General features: G+C 30.5%; 2 protein-coding genes across 3 annotated transcripts; both read right to left on the bottom strand.

Moving 5' to 3' along the window:
* Positions 1-1,052: 1,052 nt before the first annotated feature.
* On the bottom strand, positions 1,053-3,731 carry LOC107909395 (protein AE7-like 1). The gene is made up of 5 exons (XM_016836892.2): positions 3,512-3,731; positions 3,167-3,272; positions 2,869-2,968; positions 2,551-2,596; positions 1,053-1,412 (listed from the first exon to the last, which is right to left on the bottom strand). Exons 1-5 carry the CDS (start codon positions 3,621-3,623, stop codon positions 1,312-1,314), a joined length of 465 nt encoding a protein of 154 aa, XP_016692381.2. The 5' UTR covers positions 3,624-3,731; the 3' UTR covers positions 1,053-1,311.
* A 1,930-nt stretch (positions 3,732-5,661) lies between these two features.
* LOC121202999 (phosphatidylinositol transfer protein PDR16) lies at positions 5,662-8,434 on the bottom strand. Of its 2 annotated transcripts, XM_041080889.1 has the most exons (6): positions 8,256-8,434; positions 7,790-7,851; positions 7,308-7,484; positions 6,786-6,884; positions 6,450-6,695; positions 5,662-6,254 (listed from the first exon to the last, which is right to left on the bottom strand). In XM_041080889.1, exons 2-6 carry the CDS (start codon positions 7,844-7,846, stop codon positions 5,946-5,948), a joined length of 888 nt encoding a protein of 295 aa, XP_040936823.1. In that variant the 5' UTR covers positions 7,847-7,851; positions 8,256-8,434; the 3' UTR covers positions 5,662-5,945. The 2 variants fall into 2 exon arrangements, with proteins under 2 accessions (XP_040936823.1, XP_040936819.1); XM_041080885.1 differs by lacking the exon at positions 8,256-8,434 and having other exon boundaries at positions 7,790-7,890.
* Between the last annotated feature and the right edge of the window lie 12,725 nt (positions 8,435-21,159).

Genomic DNA, 21,159 nt, shown 5'->3' with positions numbered 1-21,159 from the left:
CCATATGTAATTTAATTTATTTCACTGGTAATGGATTCAAATATCCAAATTTAATAACCGCTTTTTTTTCTATTTTGGGTAAATTATATTCAAGTCATCAAACTATTACTAAGTATATGTTTTGGTTATTTAATTTTAAAAAAGTTATAAAATGGTCACTGAATTATTCGAAAGTTTTCATTTAACTCACTAAAATGTTAAAATCGTTATTGTGTGATCTTCTCTGTATCAATCAAAAGCTTTCATTTCCCTCCCCTTCTCTTCTATAATTTAGTTTTTTATAAAAACAACTTTAAACATCGTAAATATGTGAACTAAAGAATTTTTTTTAAAAAAATTAATAACCAATAACTTAAATAAAAATTTCTAAATATGTCAAATGAAAATTTTCAAAAATCATTTTATAACTTTTTTGAGTGACTAAAATATAAATTTACTAATAAACTAATAACATTGAGCATAGTTTACCCTCTTAATTTTTACTGATACTAAATATATGTATTAAAATTTGAATAAAAATTATAATTTAATTAAATCAAATTCAAATAAAATACTCGAATTTAATATAGATAAACATATTCGGATTTTAAAGTAAATTTTACATATTCAAATTCGATTTTTACAGAAATTATCGATAGCTGTAAAAATTTAGGACAAAAGATATATATTAACTAGATAAATCTTTATGAACGTTTACAACTAAAAAGGAAATGTAAAATATGTCATATGTCCTTGTAAAATTACTTTTTTTAATTAAATTTATTAGTGTGACATTAAAAAGAAAATCCATTTGGTAAAAATGTAATTAAAAAATGCAGTAATGAACTTGAATTTAACAAAATAACTTTTACGATATTATGAATTGCACCTGAATTTTGAAATTTGAAAAAGTAAGGAAACTAAATTCCTAAAATTAAAAAGATTGTGACTAAATTCTAAATTTACAAAGAGTACAAGGACTTATGACATATTTTAACCAAAAGGAAAATATTGCACGACGGAACCATTACTGGAACATCTCTTCATTGTTACAAACAAAAAAGAAAAAGAAAAAACCAAAGTTTCCCATCCTCTTCATTGTTTCGAATAGCCACATGAAAAAACGCCATTGCAGACAAATAATAATTAAAAAAAAAAACATAGAGATATCCTAGACGCATATGCACTCTTCTGCAAAGTAAAACGACAACACACAAGCATATACATTCTGCAAATGAGAAGAAACATTGCAGCCATGTTATTTCTTATTGAATTAGAGATGCTGATGTTTTTTGACCTGTACAATAAGCTTTAGAAGATTAGTACTTGGCTTCAAAGTTCATTGGAATAAAGGCACTCGTCCACAAGTTGGCGAAGGTTAGGATTCTCTAAGGCAGCGGCGACTCGTTCTTTATCATTCAACAGCTTATTAACTGAGGAATGAACAAAGTGAACTTCTTAATGACTAGATCAAGAAGACTAAGAGATAGAATGGTAAGAAAACATATTACATGCTAGAAATCCATCGCATAATATGCTAGTTTTAGGTAGAAATACCATGAAAGCCCCTGTCCTAAGAGTCGGATTGCATTTTTCCCCCTCTACTCTAAAAATGAACAAATTAGTCCCCGTACATTAAATCAAAGAGCAAATTAATCCTTCTATTAAAAATTTTATCTATTTCTATTGTTAAAAGCCGGTTCTTATACATCAGCATGAGGTACACGTGGTTATTTGGTTATTCCATCAGTTACGTTAATTTTTAACCGTACAAATGGTTGAAATTTTTTAAATAAAGGAACAATTTACTATTTGATTTAACTTACAGGGGCTAATTTGCTCATTTTTTAGTAGAAGGGAAAAATGCAATCTAACTCCTAGTACAGGGACCTCTATGATACTTTTACCACTAGTTTTAATATACAAAAACTTACTATAGCAATGAAGAAAAAACTACTACAATAGTTAAATAAAGCAACTAAATTGAACATATGCCCCCCCAAAAAAAAAAATACCTTGACATAGATAGAAAAATATAACCCTCTAAAGACCCTTCAAACAAATTGAAGGTATCTGTTCCAAATCCATACTCATATCCAACACTCACACCAAAATCCCAATAACATATTCTCTTAGTCTATTATATCTCTCATCTTTCCACAAAAGAAAATCCCTGAACTTTTGTTAAGAAAGAAGAAGCTAAAACATCGAAATCCCGTTTGTCTAATTCATATCAAAGAAATTCCATTAAAGGAAGACCACCTATATGAATCTATAAACATCTTTTTAGCGGTACATTTTTATCGGTAATTGCTGCAATGCCAGGTAAATGAAATCCATTTAGAACCAAAAAAGAAAATGAAAAAATGAGTGGTAAGAATTGCAGATAAAATATACTAATATAGTGAGTTTTCACTTCAGCATAGGCATTGCATGTATTATCAAGACTTGTTTCGAACATACTTCAAACATGAACATAACCAAAGACCCCGAATACTTCAAACATGACACATTCATTTTCACAAAAAATGATAAGTAAACTTTTACAAGCGTTGGTTTTTCGAACATCACCTGATTCTTCATCAGCATGAGATCCCGGGGCGACTTTAATGTCAACCTATAAAGATAAATCATTAAGCATAACTCATATTCTAAAATTTCACTTCAATTTTTCATAAAAGGAAGAAGAAAAATAGAAGATTCCAAGATCAAACAGCTTATTTTCAGCGGTTTAGAGCTTAAGAAAAGAGGGAGCTGAATTTGATCCCTACTAGTACTTTTTTTCCATGACAACAATGCAATAGAATTCCATTTTTCTGATAATTAATTGACAGAAAAATCAAATAAAGTATCATAAACTTTGATCATAGCACCAAAAAGAAAACTGACCTTAAAATGCGGAGGAAAACATTCTTTTAATTTAACCCTTAGGCATAAACCGATTACAGTCGCCATGCTGCAATGCTGAATTGTGGGAGTGAAAGTTATCCTAAAAACAATTGATCAACTACATCACCACATAGTAAAGAAAATACCAAAGAACATACTAAAAAAAAGCTTAAATTAAACGATAAATCTAACACCAAAATTTCAGAAATTGAACTTAAAAAAACCAAAATTTACTAACGTCAAGTTCAATTCTGACTAATTTTAGACCAAAATCAAAGTGAGAAAAAAAATTACTCACAGAATACGGCCGAGCTTCTCATCAACGGTGATTGATTCCTCGGAAAGAACACTAAGCTGCTCCAATGAATAAGGATGTTCAGGATCTCTGATATCCCTCACGAAATTTGCACTTCCAGTCAAAGATCACAACATTTATATATTTTTTGTTACTTCGTTTTTCGATTATTCATTATTAAGAAATCAAGAGGAAGAGAAAAAGCAAAAACGGAATCACTCTATTTAGCTGCTGAAATAAACAAAAATGAAATTCAAATTCAAATTCGAGCGAAGCTAATTAAACAAAATTAAAAAAAAGAAAAAAAAAAGTAGCTCTATATTTGTAGTAACAGTAAAAGAAGGATATCATAGATTTCGAGTGGATCAACGGCGTCGTCACCGTGAGGATCTTCGTTACGAACGACTCGTTCTTTCTTGGCGTGAACTACTGGGTTCGCATTGATCAAGCCCAAAGTCATAATTGCTTGTTCTTCTTCTTCTTCTTTTTGTACGGCTTTTTTTTTTCGGGGGGTGGGGGGTTTCTGACGTAGTTTGCACTCTGGTTTTTTTCGGTGGAATACAGGGGAAAGTGATTCGAAGTTGACTAGTTATCGAAGGCGTTGATTACTGACTGATTAAAACAAAAAAGGTAAATTATACGCAAGGATATTAAATTATTAGTAAATTTATGTTTTGGTCACTTAACTTTAAAATGTTACAAAGTAGTCCTTGAACTATTTGAAAGCTTTTATTTAAATCATTGAACTATTCGAAATATTTTATTTAAATCACTTGGCTGTTAAGTTTTTTTAAGCTAGCCATCTCCAAGCAATGATTCGACTATTGGTACACTGGATCAATACATCGACAAGTAGAATAACATATTTTAGATTTAAGTCGATCTAACGATCAATATCGAAGATCAGATAAGAAAATTGTTTGGACTTTGATTCATAAATTCTTAATGTTCAAAGGTATTTCATGAAAAAAAACCTGAATTGTAGATAAGAAGGGGAAGGAGAGCTTTGTTTGGTATAGACAATGTGAATAAAGAAAGATATACAATAACAACATGGTAACCAAGGGCGAAGCCAGAACAACTTTTTAAGGGGGCCGAATGAAATTTTAATTTTTTATAGTCTATATCTTTATAATTTTTAAAAGATTAAATCAAATTTTTATAAATTTAGAGGGCCAAAGTGTAATTTTATCTTTACTAATTTAAAATTTTAAAAATTTTTAAAGGGTCTAAATAATAATTTTACATTTTAGGAGCGTTGGGCCCCTGCCAACCCCCTAACTTCGCCTCAACAGGTAACTCAATTGAAAACTTTCAAAAAGTTTAATGATTATTTTATAACTTTTTAAAATTAAATGATTAAAACATAAATTTACTAAACATTTGGGTATAGTTTACCAAAAACTGACACTGGGTATTGTTTAATGTCTGAAATATATTTTGGACGTATTAAACTGAATTACGTAAGTTAGAAGAAAGTTTACAGTAAAAAATTTAAAAATATTCTATATAAGAATTTATTTATTTTTTCATATTAAATGTGTACATGAGTCGTGTCAAATTATTATTTGAGTTTAAAAAATTTAAACTTAAGTATTATACGCCTAAATAACTCATTTTATCACAATAAAAATATATAAAATATTTTTTTTAATAGAAAAAAATAACCTAAAGCGAAATACTCAAAAAATTACTCTAGTAACTTAAAGTAAGAATATAATCCATCTCAGCTAAACTTCTAGCTAATTGCGGTGGTTTTTTAAACCAATGAATTTACGTGGAATTAGTCGCTATGCACTTGATCATATGATCAGCTACTTTATTTTGTGACTTCGAAATATTATAAACAATGACCTTTTAATTTTAACTCAAAACTGATGGATAAAATATTTTTTTTTAAAGTGTTACAAATATAATATAATCAAAATAAAAATAAAAATATACAATCGAGTAAATCATAAGTATCAAACTATTACGATACAAGTAGACTTTACAAATAATCACACGGGGAAATCAAACTATTTACTTAATTGATGACTTAGTGGATTGGTGCAAAACAATTATAAATATACCTTCAAAAAATTATATAATAGAATTAAACTAATATAAAAAATAAGTAGATAAAGAATCAAACGAGGCAAAATCTGCCCATGATAGAACCGGATATAATAATAATATATTTTAAATTATGAAGTAAAAATTATAAATACTAATTCTAGTATTGAGTATTTAGTAATAATTGATTCAATTACCGTTAAAAGAATTAAAAATTAATTTGTTTTATTTTTGAAAGAATTAATTCTAAATCCCAAATAAATTGATAAATCAACATAACTTGATTCATTTGATTGGTTCAATCTTCTTCTTTTTTTATAACCAATTTTAAACACTAATTTTCAACCATTTCTATTAATTTAAATCTGTTGAATTTAAACTTAAATAAATAATCTAAGATAATTTGAATCTAAACCGACTAAAACTTAAAAAAAAAGCCGAACTTATAACAACTTAGCACCCAAAAAATTTGATCCTCAAACCCATACAATCAATATCCAAACAACCCAAACCCAAAAATGATCTAATTCAAAATATCTCGATCCCAGAATTAATATAATCAGTTAATTTTAAAAACTCAAATGAAGTTATGAAGTTTTTTCCTCTAAGCAAGGAAGGCAATATTAATATGCAATGCCCATTAATTGATTCATATTTGATGCTAATCCGTCAAATATTGAAGTCCGGCCCCTCTAGCCAAGTAGGCAGGCAGGCAGGATCAGCTTGCTTAGCTTACTCGTTGCGCAATGGGTGCTGCTGGCTCGGGTGCCACTTCGGCTGCTGAATGCCCATTGCCATTGGCAATGTGGTAAGGCTTGTCGTCAATTCCCCAGAATTTAGCGGTTTTTACATCATCCTCAGCCATTAATCGTGAGAACTCTTCATGGTCGTACTTCAGCGTTCCATTTCCACCAAATTCACCGGGGAGGTCCTCGACGTCAAAGTATGATTTCATGAGCTCCATGCTGTCTTTGTTTTTAGGGTACACAAACTTCACCTTCTGAGCTGTTTTCGGATCAAGAAAATACTTGACAGCCTACGGAAAAAAATATATGTAACATAAGACCAACATATTACAACTCAATGAACAAACTACTCGGACGAGATTCAACATCTAAAGTTGGTACTGATTCATAACAGGTCTAGTGATGAATCTATCAAAGATTAAAAATAAGAATGATCAGTGAATTGGACTCCATATAGCTAGACTAGAAAAGGTAGGAGAACAAACCTTATAGAATGCTTCAAAAATCTTTGGTGGATTACACAAGAAAGCAACAGCAAGTCTTTCCGGATAATGGCCTTGTAGAATGTAAACAATATCACGAGCTACTTTGATGGGAATGCTGGTGTTCAACGAAAACCCGGTGAAGTCTATCAACCAGGACATTTGTTCCTGGCCCTCAGCAAGATTCATGATAGCATTTTCTAAAAGATAGACCAAATGTCGGATATTGTTTTCAGCTGATTTCGTGTTCTGCCGAGAAATATAGGTGGAAAAGTTAAAAAAAGCAAATTCAGAAAAGCTTGGTTACAAACAGAGGGAAAGGAAACATGAGTACAAAACCTGCATTCCAGGCCTCATTATAAGCACGGTCCTTCCTTGATGATCATGAAAATTTGCCCTGGAAACTTTTCCGGTCTCACCTTCATGTGCCACTTCGTGCTGGAGAAGAATATGTCATAAGGTGAGTTAAAGCGACCAAAAATAAAGCAATTATCACCAAAAGCTGCCCCAGATTCCCAGTTATGAACTTGAAGGGATCCTCCAAATATAATTTAGATAAAACTGAACATATCCATGTCGGATACATACTCGTATCCGTCACTCACACTTGAGTTGCATTTAAGTAATGTAAATCATATGCAAATACACAATAAAGCACATGGCCTCTGAGCAAGGTAGAATGCAGGGACAATGACCAAGTTTCAGAATCATCAAAATTAAAGATGCCGAAACTGTTTTAAGAAGTCTCAAACTCAACCTAATCCAAGTTTCTAGAACTATAAAAAGCTTTGAAATATCAAAAACTCGTTACACAGTACCAAAATGGAAAAATCTTTTAAGGCAGGGATTCATCTAACATACCCAACGGATTTCTTCAGGCTTATAAGTCAATCGCCACTTTAACGTCTCTTCCAACATTTTCTTTGCTTTGTCAACATTCCAATTCCGAGCTTCCAAATATCTCCTCAAACATGCATCAGTGCAGTACTTTGCACTGCGACCAGACAAGGGTCCTATAGCAGTCCTGAGTTCACTGACCTGCATATCAACCGAATAATTTAGGGTTCACATGCACTTTTTAGTCACAACAACATTAGTTAACAAAAATTGGTGCAAGTCTCTTAGTATTCGTTAATCACGTTAAGCACCGATTAAATCCAAAGTCAAACTGGAACAGACCCTAAACAGGAAGCAAAACTCCCCGAACAAGCTCGAACCTTGCTTAAGCAGCATCGAGCTCTTTACCACTCGATAATTCCTAGTCTTTTCCAATCTTTAGATCAAACAAACAATGATAAAGCTATCAACCATTAAAATAAAATATGAAGAAAAAAAAATGTTACCTTTGAATCTCGTTGATCGGAATCATCCTTCTGTGAATGTTTTCTCCGAAGAAACATTTCAACTGCAAACAGATATCAAAACACAATCTTACAATCTGAAAGAAGGAAAAAATTTTAATTAAAACGAAAAACAAAGAATTGTTACGTTTTGCAGAATAAATACAAAAACGCTGATTATTAATGACACCTACTTGCAAGTTATAGCAGCGTATCAGCGAAGTTCTTACCTAACAATAAACTAAAATTACTTATCAACTCAACAGGCAACAAAAACTGCAGCGTTTTTCATAGTTTGAAAATTTCAATAAACATAGATTTAAAAACAAATCTCTCTCTGCATAAATTTTCGATAAAAACAATATTTTCTTTGAACTCTTTTGAATTTTGATCAACATAATTTTTTTTTTAAAAATTAAAATTCAGTCAAAACAGATAGATCTACTTCACAACATGTTTAAAGGGTTACCTAATAATATCGAGGATTTCGGAGGGGGGAAATGAACAGATTTTGTGCTGAGAAGCGAGAAAGTGAAGAAGATTACGAGTCTATGAAAGCGTCATTCAATTCACGCGAGGCAGAGAGAAAGAGAGAGAGAGAGAGAGAGAGAGAAGGCGGGGATATCTTCGCTATTTAAGAGACGAGAGGAGAGACCAGAGTGTTGGTTTTATTTTATTTATTTGTTTTGTATATTTTAAGCGCAAAACGTCAAAAATGGGGAACCTGACCCGGGAAAACTACGCCAAATATTTTTCGTTTTCTGTTGTTTATGGGTTAAGTTCACCAGACATCCCTAAAGTATGGCTTAGATTTTAAATTAATCCTTGAACTTCAAAAAATGTTTTAATTGAATATTCAAATTATTGTTATGATATCACTCAGATCCTTCCGTCAACCTCCCTATGGGTATTAAATGTTAACTCAAATCTTGAGTGAAGCTATTGAGGGATTTTTTACTTTTTCGAGAGAAATATACAAAGTGTCATCTGCTCAGTTGAAGTTCAATATCATCCCTATTGAGGATTATTGTTGTATAAAAAATTTGTGGATTCGAAAATCATAAAAAATTATAAAGTTATAAATGTAAGGCATATTGTAGAAACTATCTTAAGAATAGTTTATTTCCCCTCTATCATGCAAGATGAAGTGCTATTCTTAAAATATAATGCATTTATCTCAGGTTAAAACAATGTGGTTGCATTCGAATTATTCTAACAAATTAGAATGAATCTAGAGAGATACTAAAAAATAAAGAAACAAATATTCACTCAAAATTGAACTCAATTCTATACCAATTCTCATTTTTTGTATCTAAATATAAGGTACCAAGAGGTACCTACGTGTATTTTGAAAAGACACAAATTTTCTTTTAAAGAGATGGTGGGTTCACAAAACATGAACACCTAGGTTGAGTGTCTAAGAAGGCGAACTATCTTTAATTGCACATGGCTTGGAATGGAACCAATGCCCTATTTACGGATTTTTTTGAAATACATTGGCCAAAATACAAATACATGTGAATCCCCAATATATTAATGAAAATGTCTACTTTTTAACATGTCCGATCTAATTGTCAATACAATAGTTACATAGTGTTTATAATATTATCTACACGTTTTAAGAATACTTCACATTAAATTTGAACTGACATCTAATGTCTAAACAGACAACTACACAAATGAAAAACTTTATTGATATAATATATATATTGTAATGATATAATTAGAACTTTTTAAAACATAGGGACCAAATTAGAATTTAAGTGATAGTTTGAGATGTTCGGTGCAATTATTTCTAAAAGTGGCGAGTTTTGTGAGAGTTGGAAAACTTGGTCCACCAAACGTATTTTGCATGAAGCTGACGGGACAAAGAAAAGGTGTATCCAGTCAGATTTTTGAAATGTATTAATTTTTGTACAAATCTGTTTATAAATGCGTTTTTTAATTATAAAAAAACATGTTTCATTAAATTTTAGGATTAATATCAAATTTATACATTAATTTTATTTTAATGTATAATTTGATACATAATTTTTTTATTTTGTGTAATTATACACATGAAATTTATATTATTATTCATATGTATACACAAAATTTTGATTTGGGTTCAATTGTAAATATTTAAAGAAATAAATACATATAGTTATTTTCATATTTGATTAATATAATTGTGTTTGTATATGTAATATTAATAGTGCTAATTCAATAATGTTATTAGTATTTTTTATTTTAATTAAATTAAAATTATATATATTCACCCGAGATCAAATTCATGTGTAACATTGCTGATTAGATCCAAGTTAATGTATAATTTAAATATGGGTAAACTACACCCATGGTCACTTTTGTTTACCTCACGTTACATTTTAGTCACTTATGTTTAAAATATTATGTTTTAGTCACTTACATTATCGTGTTGTAACATTTTAGTTACTGAACCGTTAATTGTTGTTAATGGTGTAATGGTAAGCTGACGTGGCATATTAAATCATCATTTTAAACAAAAAATTTAGGTTAAATTATACAATCGCTCTCCATATTTTTTTCATTTTGAGCAATTTTATTTTTTTTCTTTTATGTTCTTTAAACTTTTCTTTATTTTACATTTTCTTTTATTTTCCTACCATTTCTTTTAATATATCAAGAAGTCGAATTGGTAGTGAAAAAAGAAGCAAGAAGTCGACAGCCATCATTGCCTATAATCAAAATCCAAAAACCCATACAATGCTTCTTTCTTTATTGCCAACTCGACTTCCTAATATGTTAAAAGAAATGGAGAAGGTAGAAAAACAAAGGAAGAAACTGAAGAGAATGGAAAATAAAGAATTAAAAAAAAAGTTAAAAGAACAAAAAAGAAAAAAGTTAAATTGCTCAAAATGAAAATATATGGGGACCGATTGTATAATTTAACCTAATTTTTTTGTTTAAAGTGATAATTTAACGTACCACGTCAGCTTACCGTTATATCGTTAACAACAATTAACGGCTCAGTGACTAAAATGTTACAACACGATAATGTAAGTGACTAAAACGTAACAAACATAAATGACTAAAATATAACATGAAGTAAACAAACATAACCATTGGTGAAATTTACCCTTTAAATATTTATCTGTTGAATTTTTAATAATTTTTTTTAGTTAAGACAAATTCAAATTAACCCAACTTCATGAAGTTGGCATTAAAGCTAGTAATTAAAGCTGACCCCTGGTTCTATAGCCTTTTTAAAAGCTTTCAATCAATGCCAATAAATAAACATCTCAACAAGTTAGATTTATGCAATTTTTATAAAATTTAAATTTGAATTCCTAAATTTATTTTAAATTTTAAATAAGCCTATTATTATAAATTCGTATTAATTAAATTATTAGTTGAATATTTGAATTTGAAAAATATCATTATTCATGGGATATGTAAATATTTTTAAAATAAAAAATTAAAATGAATTTTTAATAATGTATATTTTAGAGTTAATATATACATTCACTCTCGATGTATTGTAGATAGCATTCAATCGGAACGAAAATATTATAGATAGTAATTAGAATATTCGAGTCTTAATATTTTAAAAAATTATCTAGTAGTTGAATTAGTCAAACTACTAGTTCACAATTCAATCGGTTCAATAATAATCGTTAATTTTTGTCTTAATTTCTAGTTTTTATCAATTTCAAGTAATTCACTTAGAGGTCGATTTAATTCCATTTATCCATATTAATATACTAATTAATTTTCAATGTAATTGATTTAACTGATTAATCCATTATTATCATAGTCATAAAGTATGTTGCACTTCCTAATTTGCTGCCTAAATCTTAAAAGCTTTCATGATATTGCATCAAACCTATTCTTTTTTAGGTTTGACATTCCCCCATTTAAGTTTCTAGAAAACCTAGAAGAAATTGATTTTTATTGAATTTTATTTCTTGGTAAACAAAAAGTCTTCAAGCTCACACTGTCAAAAGATTCAAAGAATGCATAAATTAATGCTTTAATGATATATGAATCTTTAAAATATTAATTTCAAATGTTTTTGGATTTAATTTCCTTTGAATTAGTCAAAATAATAAAAACCCAAATGTAAATCATAAATATTTTATGACTTATCTCCATTTGAATTAAATATTATTATTTGGGAGCTTGTTTTGTAATTTTACTATTTAAAATATATGAAAATGGTTTAATAATTATATTAATATTAATATGTATTTATTATTCATGTCAAGTCATCATATTTAAAGTAAGATAAACTTCACTTGAGATCATTAAATTATTATCAAGTTTATGTTTTGATTATTTAGTTTCAAAAGTTACAAAATGATTACTGAATTATTTGAAAGTTTTCATTAAGTCATCGGATTATTAAAATCATTATTATATGACCTTCTTTATTTACAGCACTTGCATCAATAGAAAGTTCTTCTTCCTTTTTCTTTTATAGTTAAGCTTTTTTAGCTTTTTAATAAAACAATTTTGAACGTCACAAATCTGCGAACCAATACCCAAATAACTTTCTTCTCTGATCTTCGACTTGGATCTAAGGTATCCTACTCGTCAATTAATACTGGTCTAACGTACCGATTATCGAATCATCGCTTAGAGCTCGCTAGCCGAACTTTAAAAAAACCTTAACAACTCAGTGGCTTAAATAAAAAAATTTCAAATAGTTCAGTGACTTAAATGAAAGCTTTTGAATAGTTCGATGAACATTTTGTAACCTTGTGAAGTTAAGTGACCAAAACGTAAATTTAGTAATACTTTAATGACCTTGGGTGTAATTTTCCCTTAAGTAATGATGGAGCTGAATTGAACGGTTGATTAGCCTGTTAAAAAATGGTGAAGGTACATTTAAAAAGATTAAATATCGAAAATAAAAAGTTAGAGGGCTAAATTTTAAATATACCAAAGTTATAGAACCTTGAAACTTATTTTAATTTTTTATTGTATTCGTTGAAGTATCATTTTCATATTAATATTTATCGATAAACACACCACATATGTCATGTTGATTTGATTCGCGAAAACTTTAATATTAAAATAATTATATTAGAATAATAAAATATTAAAATTATTTTTCGTCCTGTTGAATTTATAAGGCAACTAGAAGCGGAGACTTTGAATCCCATAATAATTAAGATTTTAGACCAAACCGGAAGATGTGGTGGGCTCCACGTTGTTTATTATTGGGCTAATATACTATTTGGTACATAAATTTGACTTCAATCTTTAATTTGGTATTTGGATTTTTTGTCCCAATTCAGTACCTAAGTTTGGCTTCAATATTCAATTTGGTATCTATTTCTTTTCAATTTGATACAAGAGTTTCTTTCCCTAATTGAGCATATGAGTTTGGCCTCTATGTTTAATTTGATACTTGAGATTCTTTTTTACGAATTAAGTACATATGTTTTTTTTACCTTAGGGCACACATGTCAAATATTCACCTGACCACATGTTTTGTTTGGTTTTGGTATCAAATTGAATATTGAAATTAAACTTATGTACCGAATTGAAATAAAAAGACTTAAATATCAAATTAAATATTAAAACCAAATTCGGATATCAAATGGTATATTAACCATTTTACATTTTCAACGCAATAGCTAAAGGGTTAGGACTTTGAGCAAACTCATTTATTTATTGAGTGTGTAAATTGCAAAATGTACTAACAGTTCTAGAAGGTCGGTCAATGAGGTTTTTCTCTATGCCTTTAGCCACGTCCTTTATTCACCAAACAAATAAATAAAATAATAAATAAGTTACTTTCATTATAATTAAATTGTGTACAAGAAAAATTAATAGCGAATTAACTATTGCTTTATAAGTGGATTTAATTCATATATTTTAATTTAATTATTTTTAAATTTTATGATTTTTAGATCTTGAAATTATAATCCTAACATAAATGACATTCATTAATCTTATTATGTTAAATTTTATTATTTTCTAAATATTATATAATAAATATATCAGCACACATGGAATGTTATACTAATTTGTTATTTCCACATAATGTTTACAAATAAAACCGTATCATTTTACTTAATGAATTTAATTAATGCTAGATCGAGACTTTAAATTTCAAAAAGTGTAAGAAATAAAAAAAATTATCAATTTGGAGAAAAATTAAGTTCATAACTTACGCATAATACGAGAATAATTTAAGATTTGATCTGACATATTTAACTGCTATTTTTTTAGGTTAAGACTGAAATTTAAAAATATAAAAATTAGATTTTAGCTTTGATGTCTAAAGGTTTTGTTATAACAACATTTAAGACAATTTTATATGTATTATATGTTCTAAATCATTTGGTAAGAATGTGATTAAAATTTTTATCAAACATTTTTAAAGCATTTTCAAAGGCTTGCAAAATACTCAAAAATATGTTTTAAATTGCTTGCCAATGGTTATATAACAATATGTCTTGAGACATTGTTCAGTACGTCTAGAGACAATTGACAAATTGTCTCGAAAGATACTTTTCATGTCTCGAGACATGGCTTGCCAATGGTTATATAATCACCATTTTTCAGGCAAGCTCTAAACATACGTGGCAGAGGCAAATTTTAAGCTCGAAATTAATGCTTTTAACTTCTAGAATCCAACCTCAATGGCCATAAACATTCACAAACTTGTTCATTGATATAAATACACTTCAATAACACTTCAAGACTTAAGAGAGATATTCAAGCATCAAGATCAAGAAAAAAGTATTCAAACCTTTATTCATTCATTTCTCTTGTAAATATTCTCTTATTGTTAGATCATTTATCATTCCCAATTCATTTCTTTGAGAACTTAATTTTCTGTAAACATATACATTGTAGAGGTCTCTTTGTTTACTCTCTTTTATATCACTAATTTTAAATTGGGAGGGTTTTAGTTGAAGCATAAAAACTAAGAAGGGTTCTAGTTTAACCATAAAAGCTAGGGGAAAGGTTCTATCTAGGCCTTAAGAAAAAGATAGTGTTGTAAGTGTTATACCTTCTCCTTGAAATATATTAATTTTAATAATGAATTGAGAAATCTTTAGTGGTGGAAAGCTAAAGTAGTAAAGGACACAATTGGGACGAACCACTATAAACTAAAGTGTCCGAGCTTTTATTTCATTTTCTTATCATTTTGAAAAGTTTGTAAAGATTTTTAAAATACCAATTCACCCTTCTTGGTATTTTCGGGCCTAACATTAGAGAAACTAAAATCAAGTAATTTAGAGTACAAACTAAATCTATGATTTGCATATAGTACAAAAACTAATAACATAATTTAACCATGTCGATATAGTGGTACAACAAGGAAATATGAAGGAAAGAGTGGTAGTTGTTGCGAATACCGATTCACCTAGTCTAGGCAGAAAGTTGGAGGTAGAAAGGATTGAAGGCGAGGAGAGTGCTAAAGCTGAGAGTTGAAGGTGAGTTGATAGAGTATTGGTTCAGTATCACAGAAGAGTCGATCATTTCTTCATCGTTCTTTGAGGTATTTATAGGTGAGGGTCCCATGTAAGATGATGTTAACGTGTTGAATTTTCCATCTAGTTATGATTATAGGATGTGTGGGGTAGATGTCTTCGATGGGATGATGATGTCTATGATGGGATAAACCCTAACATTCACTTTAACTTGATGGTATAGAGTAGTTGAGCCCACATGGTGTTTGGTGACTAATGACTTCATATTCCCAATGAAAGCTTGAAGACCCAGGTACCAAGTGGTATCTTCGGAAGGAAAGACATGTGAGTGACTTATCGATTTGCTGCCAATTGGCTTACTATTCAGGTATCATTTTGTCTTGTCACGTATCCTTACACAGATGGTGGTATAACAAACCAAATGCAATTTATTATGCCCAATTTTTTTCTTAGTCCCCCCATATGTTTTTACGAATAGATTGTTATTTCCGTGAAATGGTTAGATAAGTTACCACAATAGTGTATTTTTGTAATACCCCTACCCGTATTCATTGCCGAAATAGGGTACGAGGCATTACCGGAGTTTACGAATTAATTTTTTTTTATATTCAATATAGCCCTTTTATAAATATCTAACCTTCCCTGTAATATTAAATCGAGACCAATCCACATCAACCAAATCAATTCAACATATTTTCATGATAACTTTTATAAATATCTAACCTTCCCTGTAATATCTATAACCAGGTTTGTTAACCATACTAATGGCTAACTTTACATTCATTTCACGTTAACATTTACTTTGTTAGCTTATACATGCCATTGATTTCCAAAATAAAGTTTCTTTATATACCGAAATCCTGAGGTTGACAGTGTGATGTGTCTCCGACCAAATCCGACCTCCGAGCTCTTAACACTACAAAACAGGGAAAAAGGAAACGGGGTAAGCACTTTGTGCTTAGTAAGCTCATGTAACAAGAATTATACTTACCTAATATTTTCAATACAATATAATAAACATTCATATATCCATTCAATGCATTATTACCCTAACATGCACAAACTCAACATTCAAGTTAGTACAATAATTTCCATGTATCAATAATATATATACCATGATTGATGTACTCATCAATACCATGATTTTCATTCCCTTATTATTTTTCATATTTATCCCGTTGAATTTATCGGAATTTCGATGGATTTTCAGAGGTACACTTTTAGTGTACAATTCCGGGTCCGTCAATTCATATTCATGTGCGCACATTTCCATTTCAGAGAGCAGACTCCCGCGAGCCTCAACCTTGCAGCGGGATTACCAGTCCAGGCTAAATCCCTTGCAACGACAATTACTCTAATGAGCTTGGATCTGAATTACCAGTCCAGGCTAAATTCAGACCCTAATTCGGATTACCCGTCCGGGCTAAATCCATTTTACACATATTCTTCGGGAGGGCTATATCAGGATAGGATCACCCGTCCGGGCTAGATCCTTTTTACCGTCAATTCCTTTTCAGAGATCCATCGAATTTTCCTTTCATTCAAACGGGATTTCTTCCCATTTTATCAAATATATCAATGTTTCATAAATTTCCATATAATGAACATTCAAATCATATTCATATCAAAAACATGCATTTCAAGCATTTAAGAATATAATTCAAGTTACACGAACTTACCTTGATACTTGTTTGTAAACAGTAAAAATCTATTAATCCCGAACTTTTTCCTTTCCTCGATCTAGCTTCGTATTTGAATCTTCTGGATCTAAATAAATAAATTTAATTATCAATTTAATACATTTCATGTTCATATGCAACATTCTCTATAATTCAACTATTATTTATAGTTCATTCAAGGCTATCTACTTGAGTCATAGTCACTAAATTATTTATAACTTGAGCTACGGAACTCCAAATTAAGATCCATTAATTTTCCCTGAAACTAGACTCATATATATTTTTACCATAAAATTTTAAGAATTTTTGGTTTAGCCAATCAGTACAGTTTATTCTTCAAAGTCACCCCTGTTATGTTGTCTAACAGTTCTGACCCTTCTTTACTAAAAATAAATTATCTCTTTATACAGAATTCAAATGATGTTCTTGTTTGTTTCTATTAAAAATAGACTCATTCAGAATTCTAGACATATAAATTTAAGTCCCTAATTATTTTTATTCAATTTTTTATAATTTTTCAAAGTCAGAATAGGGGAACCCGAATTCATTCTGACCTTGTCTCACAAAATTCATTATATCTCAAAATTTACAAATCCATTGCTTACAATATTTCTTCTATGAGAAACTAGACTCAATAAGCTTTAATTCCATATTTTGTTAATCTTCTAATTCGATTCCTACAATTTTTGGTGATTTTTCAAAGTTAGTCTACTGCTGCTGTCCAAACTGTTTTAGTGCAAGCTGTTTATTACCATTTTTCCCCTAAGCTTTTAATAAATGATAATTTCATCCCTACTCAATTAGCCTCTCAATTGAGCTGATTTTTCGCAATTAACATTTTATTCTATCACTTTAAACTAGTTTACAACCTTTAGGAATCAGAATTTCAGCAATAGACTTTAATTCCAAATATTTTCACAATTAGGTCCCAAAAATCAATTTCCATTGAAATTGCCTAATAAAATCATCTCATAAACAAATTAAAGCTTTAATTTCATTCTATTTCATCATAAACTTACAGAACTCAACCATGGTGACTTTAAATTTCATCCATGAAATCAAAAACTAATGAATTTAATAGTAGGATCTAGTTGTAAAAGTCTTAGAAACACAAAAATTACAAGAAAACGGCAAGGATTAACTCACTTGGTGCAAAAATTATGAAATACCAGCTTATAGAACCCTCCTATGGCGTTTTTAGCTGCTGGAATTGAAGAGAAATGAAGAGAAATCTAGATATTTCCTATTTAGTCCTAGTTTTATTTAGTTAATTTTGCAATATTCCAATTTTACCCTTAATTTATCAATTTTTCTGCTGATTTCATACCCTTGCCGTCCAGCCCAAATAAATTTTGGGTGTAATTGCCTTTTATATCCTTTCTCATTAGACTAATAAGCTATTTAATCACAATAGCAACTTTTACACCTATTACAATTCAGTCCTTTTCATTTAATTGACTACCCAAACATTAAAATTTCCTAACGAAATTTTAATACCACATTAATAACATTTCATAAATATTTATAAAATTATTTTTGACTCATTTTTACGAGATAGAGGTCCCGATATCTTATTTTACCCAATTTCTTCAATAATTTCTTTTTCTAACTAATCACTAAATTGATAAAATTTTCCTATCAATATTTTCACACGATTTTCCTATCATATAAATTTTCAAGCAAAATATTGAAATAATTTTCTCTTTAAATCGAATTTGTGGTTACGAAACCACTGTTCCGATAACATTGAATTTACGCCATTACAACTCTCCCCCTTTTAAGGATTTTCGTCCTTGAAAATCTTACCAGTAAAGAGGTTTGGGTATTGTTTTCTCATTGCCTCCTCCGGTTCCCATGTTGCTTCCTCAATCCGTGCTTTTGCCACAATACTTTCACCAAATTTATTTTTTTATTTCTAAGCTCTTTTGTCTCCCGTGCCAATATCTTGACCGGTTCTTCACTGTAAGTCATATCCGGTTGAATCTCTACTTCTGTCGGAGAAATAACATGTGAAGGATCTGATCGATATCGACGTAACATAGATACATGAAAAAATTATGGATTCTATCAAGTTCCGGTGGTAATGCCAATCGATAAGCGACCAGTCCAATTCTTTCTATGATTTCATAGGGCCCGATAAATCTTGGACTCAATTTACCCTTTCGACCGAATCGAAGAACTTTCTTCCAATGAGACACTTTCAGAAATACCTTGTCACCGACTTGAAATTTAATCTCTTTTCGCTTAAGGTCGGCATATGATTTTTGACGATCGGAAGCTGCTTTTAGACTATCTCGAATAACCTTTACTTTTCTTCTGTTTCCCGGATCAAATCAACCCTTGTATCTTCCTTTCACTGAGCTCTGTCCAATATAACGGTGTTCTACATTTTCTACCATACAAAGCTTCATACGGAGCCATTTAATACTAGATGATAATTTATTGACAATTCAATCAAGTAGATACTTCCATTACTTCAACTAGTATACAATCGAGCATATCCAATACTGATACACGCTCAGATGACATCTGTCTGAGGTGAATGCAGTGCTGAAATACAACTGAGTACCAAGCTTCTTGCATTTGTCCAGAACGAGACGTAAATCGGGATCTCTATCTGATATAATGGAACAGCACTCCATGTAACCTGACAATCTCAGATATGTACAGTTCAGCTATTTATCTAAGAATAATCCATACGTACGAATAAAGTGAGCTGACTTGTCAATCGTCTACAATCAAATAGCATCTTTTTCTCGGAGACAAGGTAGCCCGATACAAATCCATAGTGATTCTTTCCCATTTCATTCCGTATAGTAATTGGCTGAAGTAACCCGAAGGTACCTGATGTTCAGCTTTAACTTGTTGACATATTAAACACCTTGATACAACTCAGAGATATCACGTTTCATTCCCGACCACCAGTACATCTTTTTCAGATCATTATACATTTTATTACTCCCGGATGTACAGACATAGTACTACTGTGGCCTCGCGTAGAATCTTCTGTATGAGCTCTAATTCTGAGGTACACATACCCTACCTCTGAATAATAAACAATCATCAGAACCAATCTGAAATTCAGAATCATTACCTGACTCACACTGTGCCCTTTAACCTGTAACTTCTCATCATTCTTCTGAGCTTCACATATTTGCTGTAAAATGTCGGTTTAGCTCTCAATTCAGCTAGGATTGAACCATCATCAGTCAATGATAACCGGATATTCATAGCTCGTAAAGCAAACAGAGATTTCCGGCTCAAAGCATCAGCTACAACATTAGCCTTACCCGGATGGTAATCAATAATCAAATCATAGTCCTTTATCAGTTCAAGCCACCTGCGCTGTCTCAAATTCAAATCTTTCTGTGTCATCAAATATTTCAAGCTTTTATGATCAGTATAAATATGACATTTCTCACCGTACAAGTAATGCGCCATATCTTCAGCGCAAATACAATAGCAGCTAATTCAAGATCATGTACTGGGTAATTTCTTTATGTGGTTTAAGTTGTCTTGAAGCATAGGCTATTACTTTACCTTCTTGCATCAAAACACAACCTAAACCATTTAATGAGGCATCACTGTAAATAACAAATTCCTTACCGGTTCAGCTGCACTAATACAGGTGCTTTCGTTAATAGGTCTTTCAATCGGTTGAACTTGTTGACATTCATCAGTCCACTCGAACTTTACATCTTTCTGCAATAATCGAGTCATTGGAGAAGCTATCATAGAGAATCCTGTACAAATCTCCGATAATAACCAGCTAAACCAAGAAACTTCTAACTTCAGATACATTCTTCGGTGGACTCCAATTGACAATAGCTGAGATTTTACTTGGATCTACCCTGATGCCTTCGGCAGATACAATGTGTCCAAGAAACTCACTTCTCGAAGCCAAATTCACATTTACTGAATTTAGCATACAACTGCTTCTCTCGTAGAATTTGCAACACAATTCTCAAATGTTCTGCATGTTCTTCTTCATCCCGAGAATAAACCAAAATATCATCAATGAATACTACTACAAATCTGTCTAAGTACGGTCTAAATATCCGGTTCATCAAATCCATGAATACTGCAGGTGCATTAGTTAGCCCAAACGACATAACTAGAAACTCATAATGCCCGTACCTGTTCTAAAGGTGTTTTTGGCACATCTGACTCCTTTACCGTAACTGATAATAACCTGATCGAAGATCAATCTTGAAAACATAGTAGCACCTTTCAGCTGATCAATAAATCATCAATCCGGGGTAACGGGTACTTATTCTTTATG

The sequence above is a fragment of the Gossypium hirsutum genome, chromosome A02, assembly GCF_007990345.1.
Source record: "Gossypium hirsutum isolate 1008001.06 chromosome A02, Gossypium_hirsutum_v2.1, whole genome shotgun sequence".
Taxonomy (NCBI): domain Eukaryota; kingdom Viridiplantae; phylum Streptophyta; class Magnoliopsida; order Malvales; family Malvaceae; genus Gossypium; species Gossypium hirsutum.
This window is presented reverse-complemented; position numbering and strand designations above follow the sequence as displayed.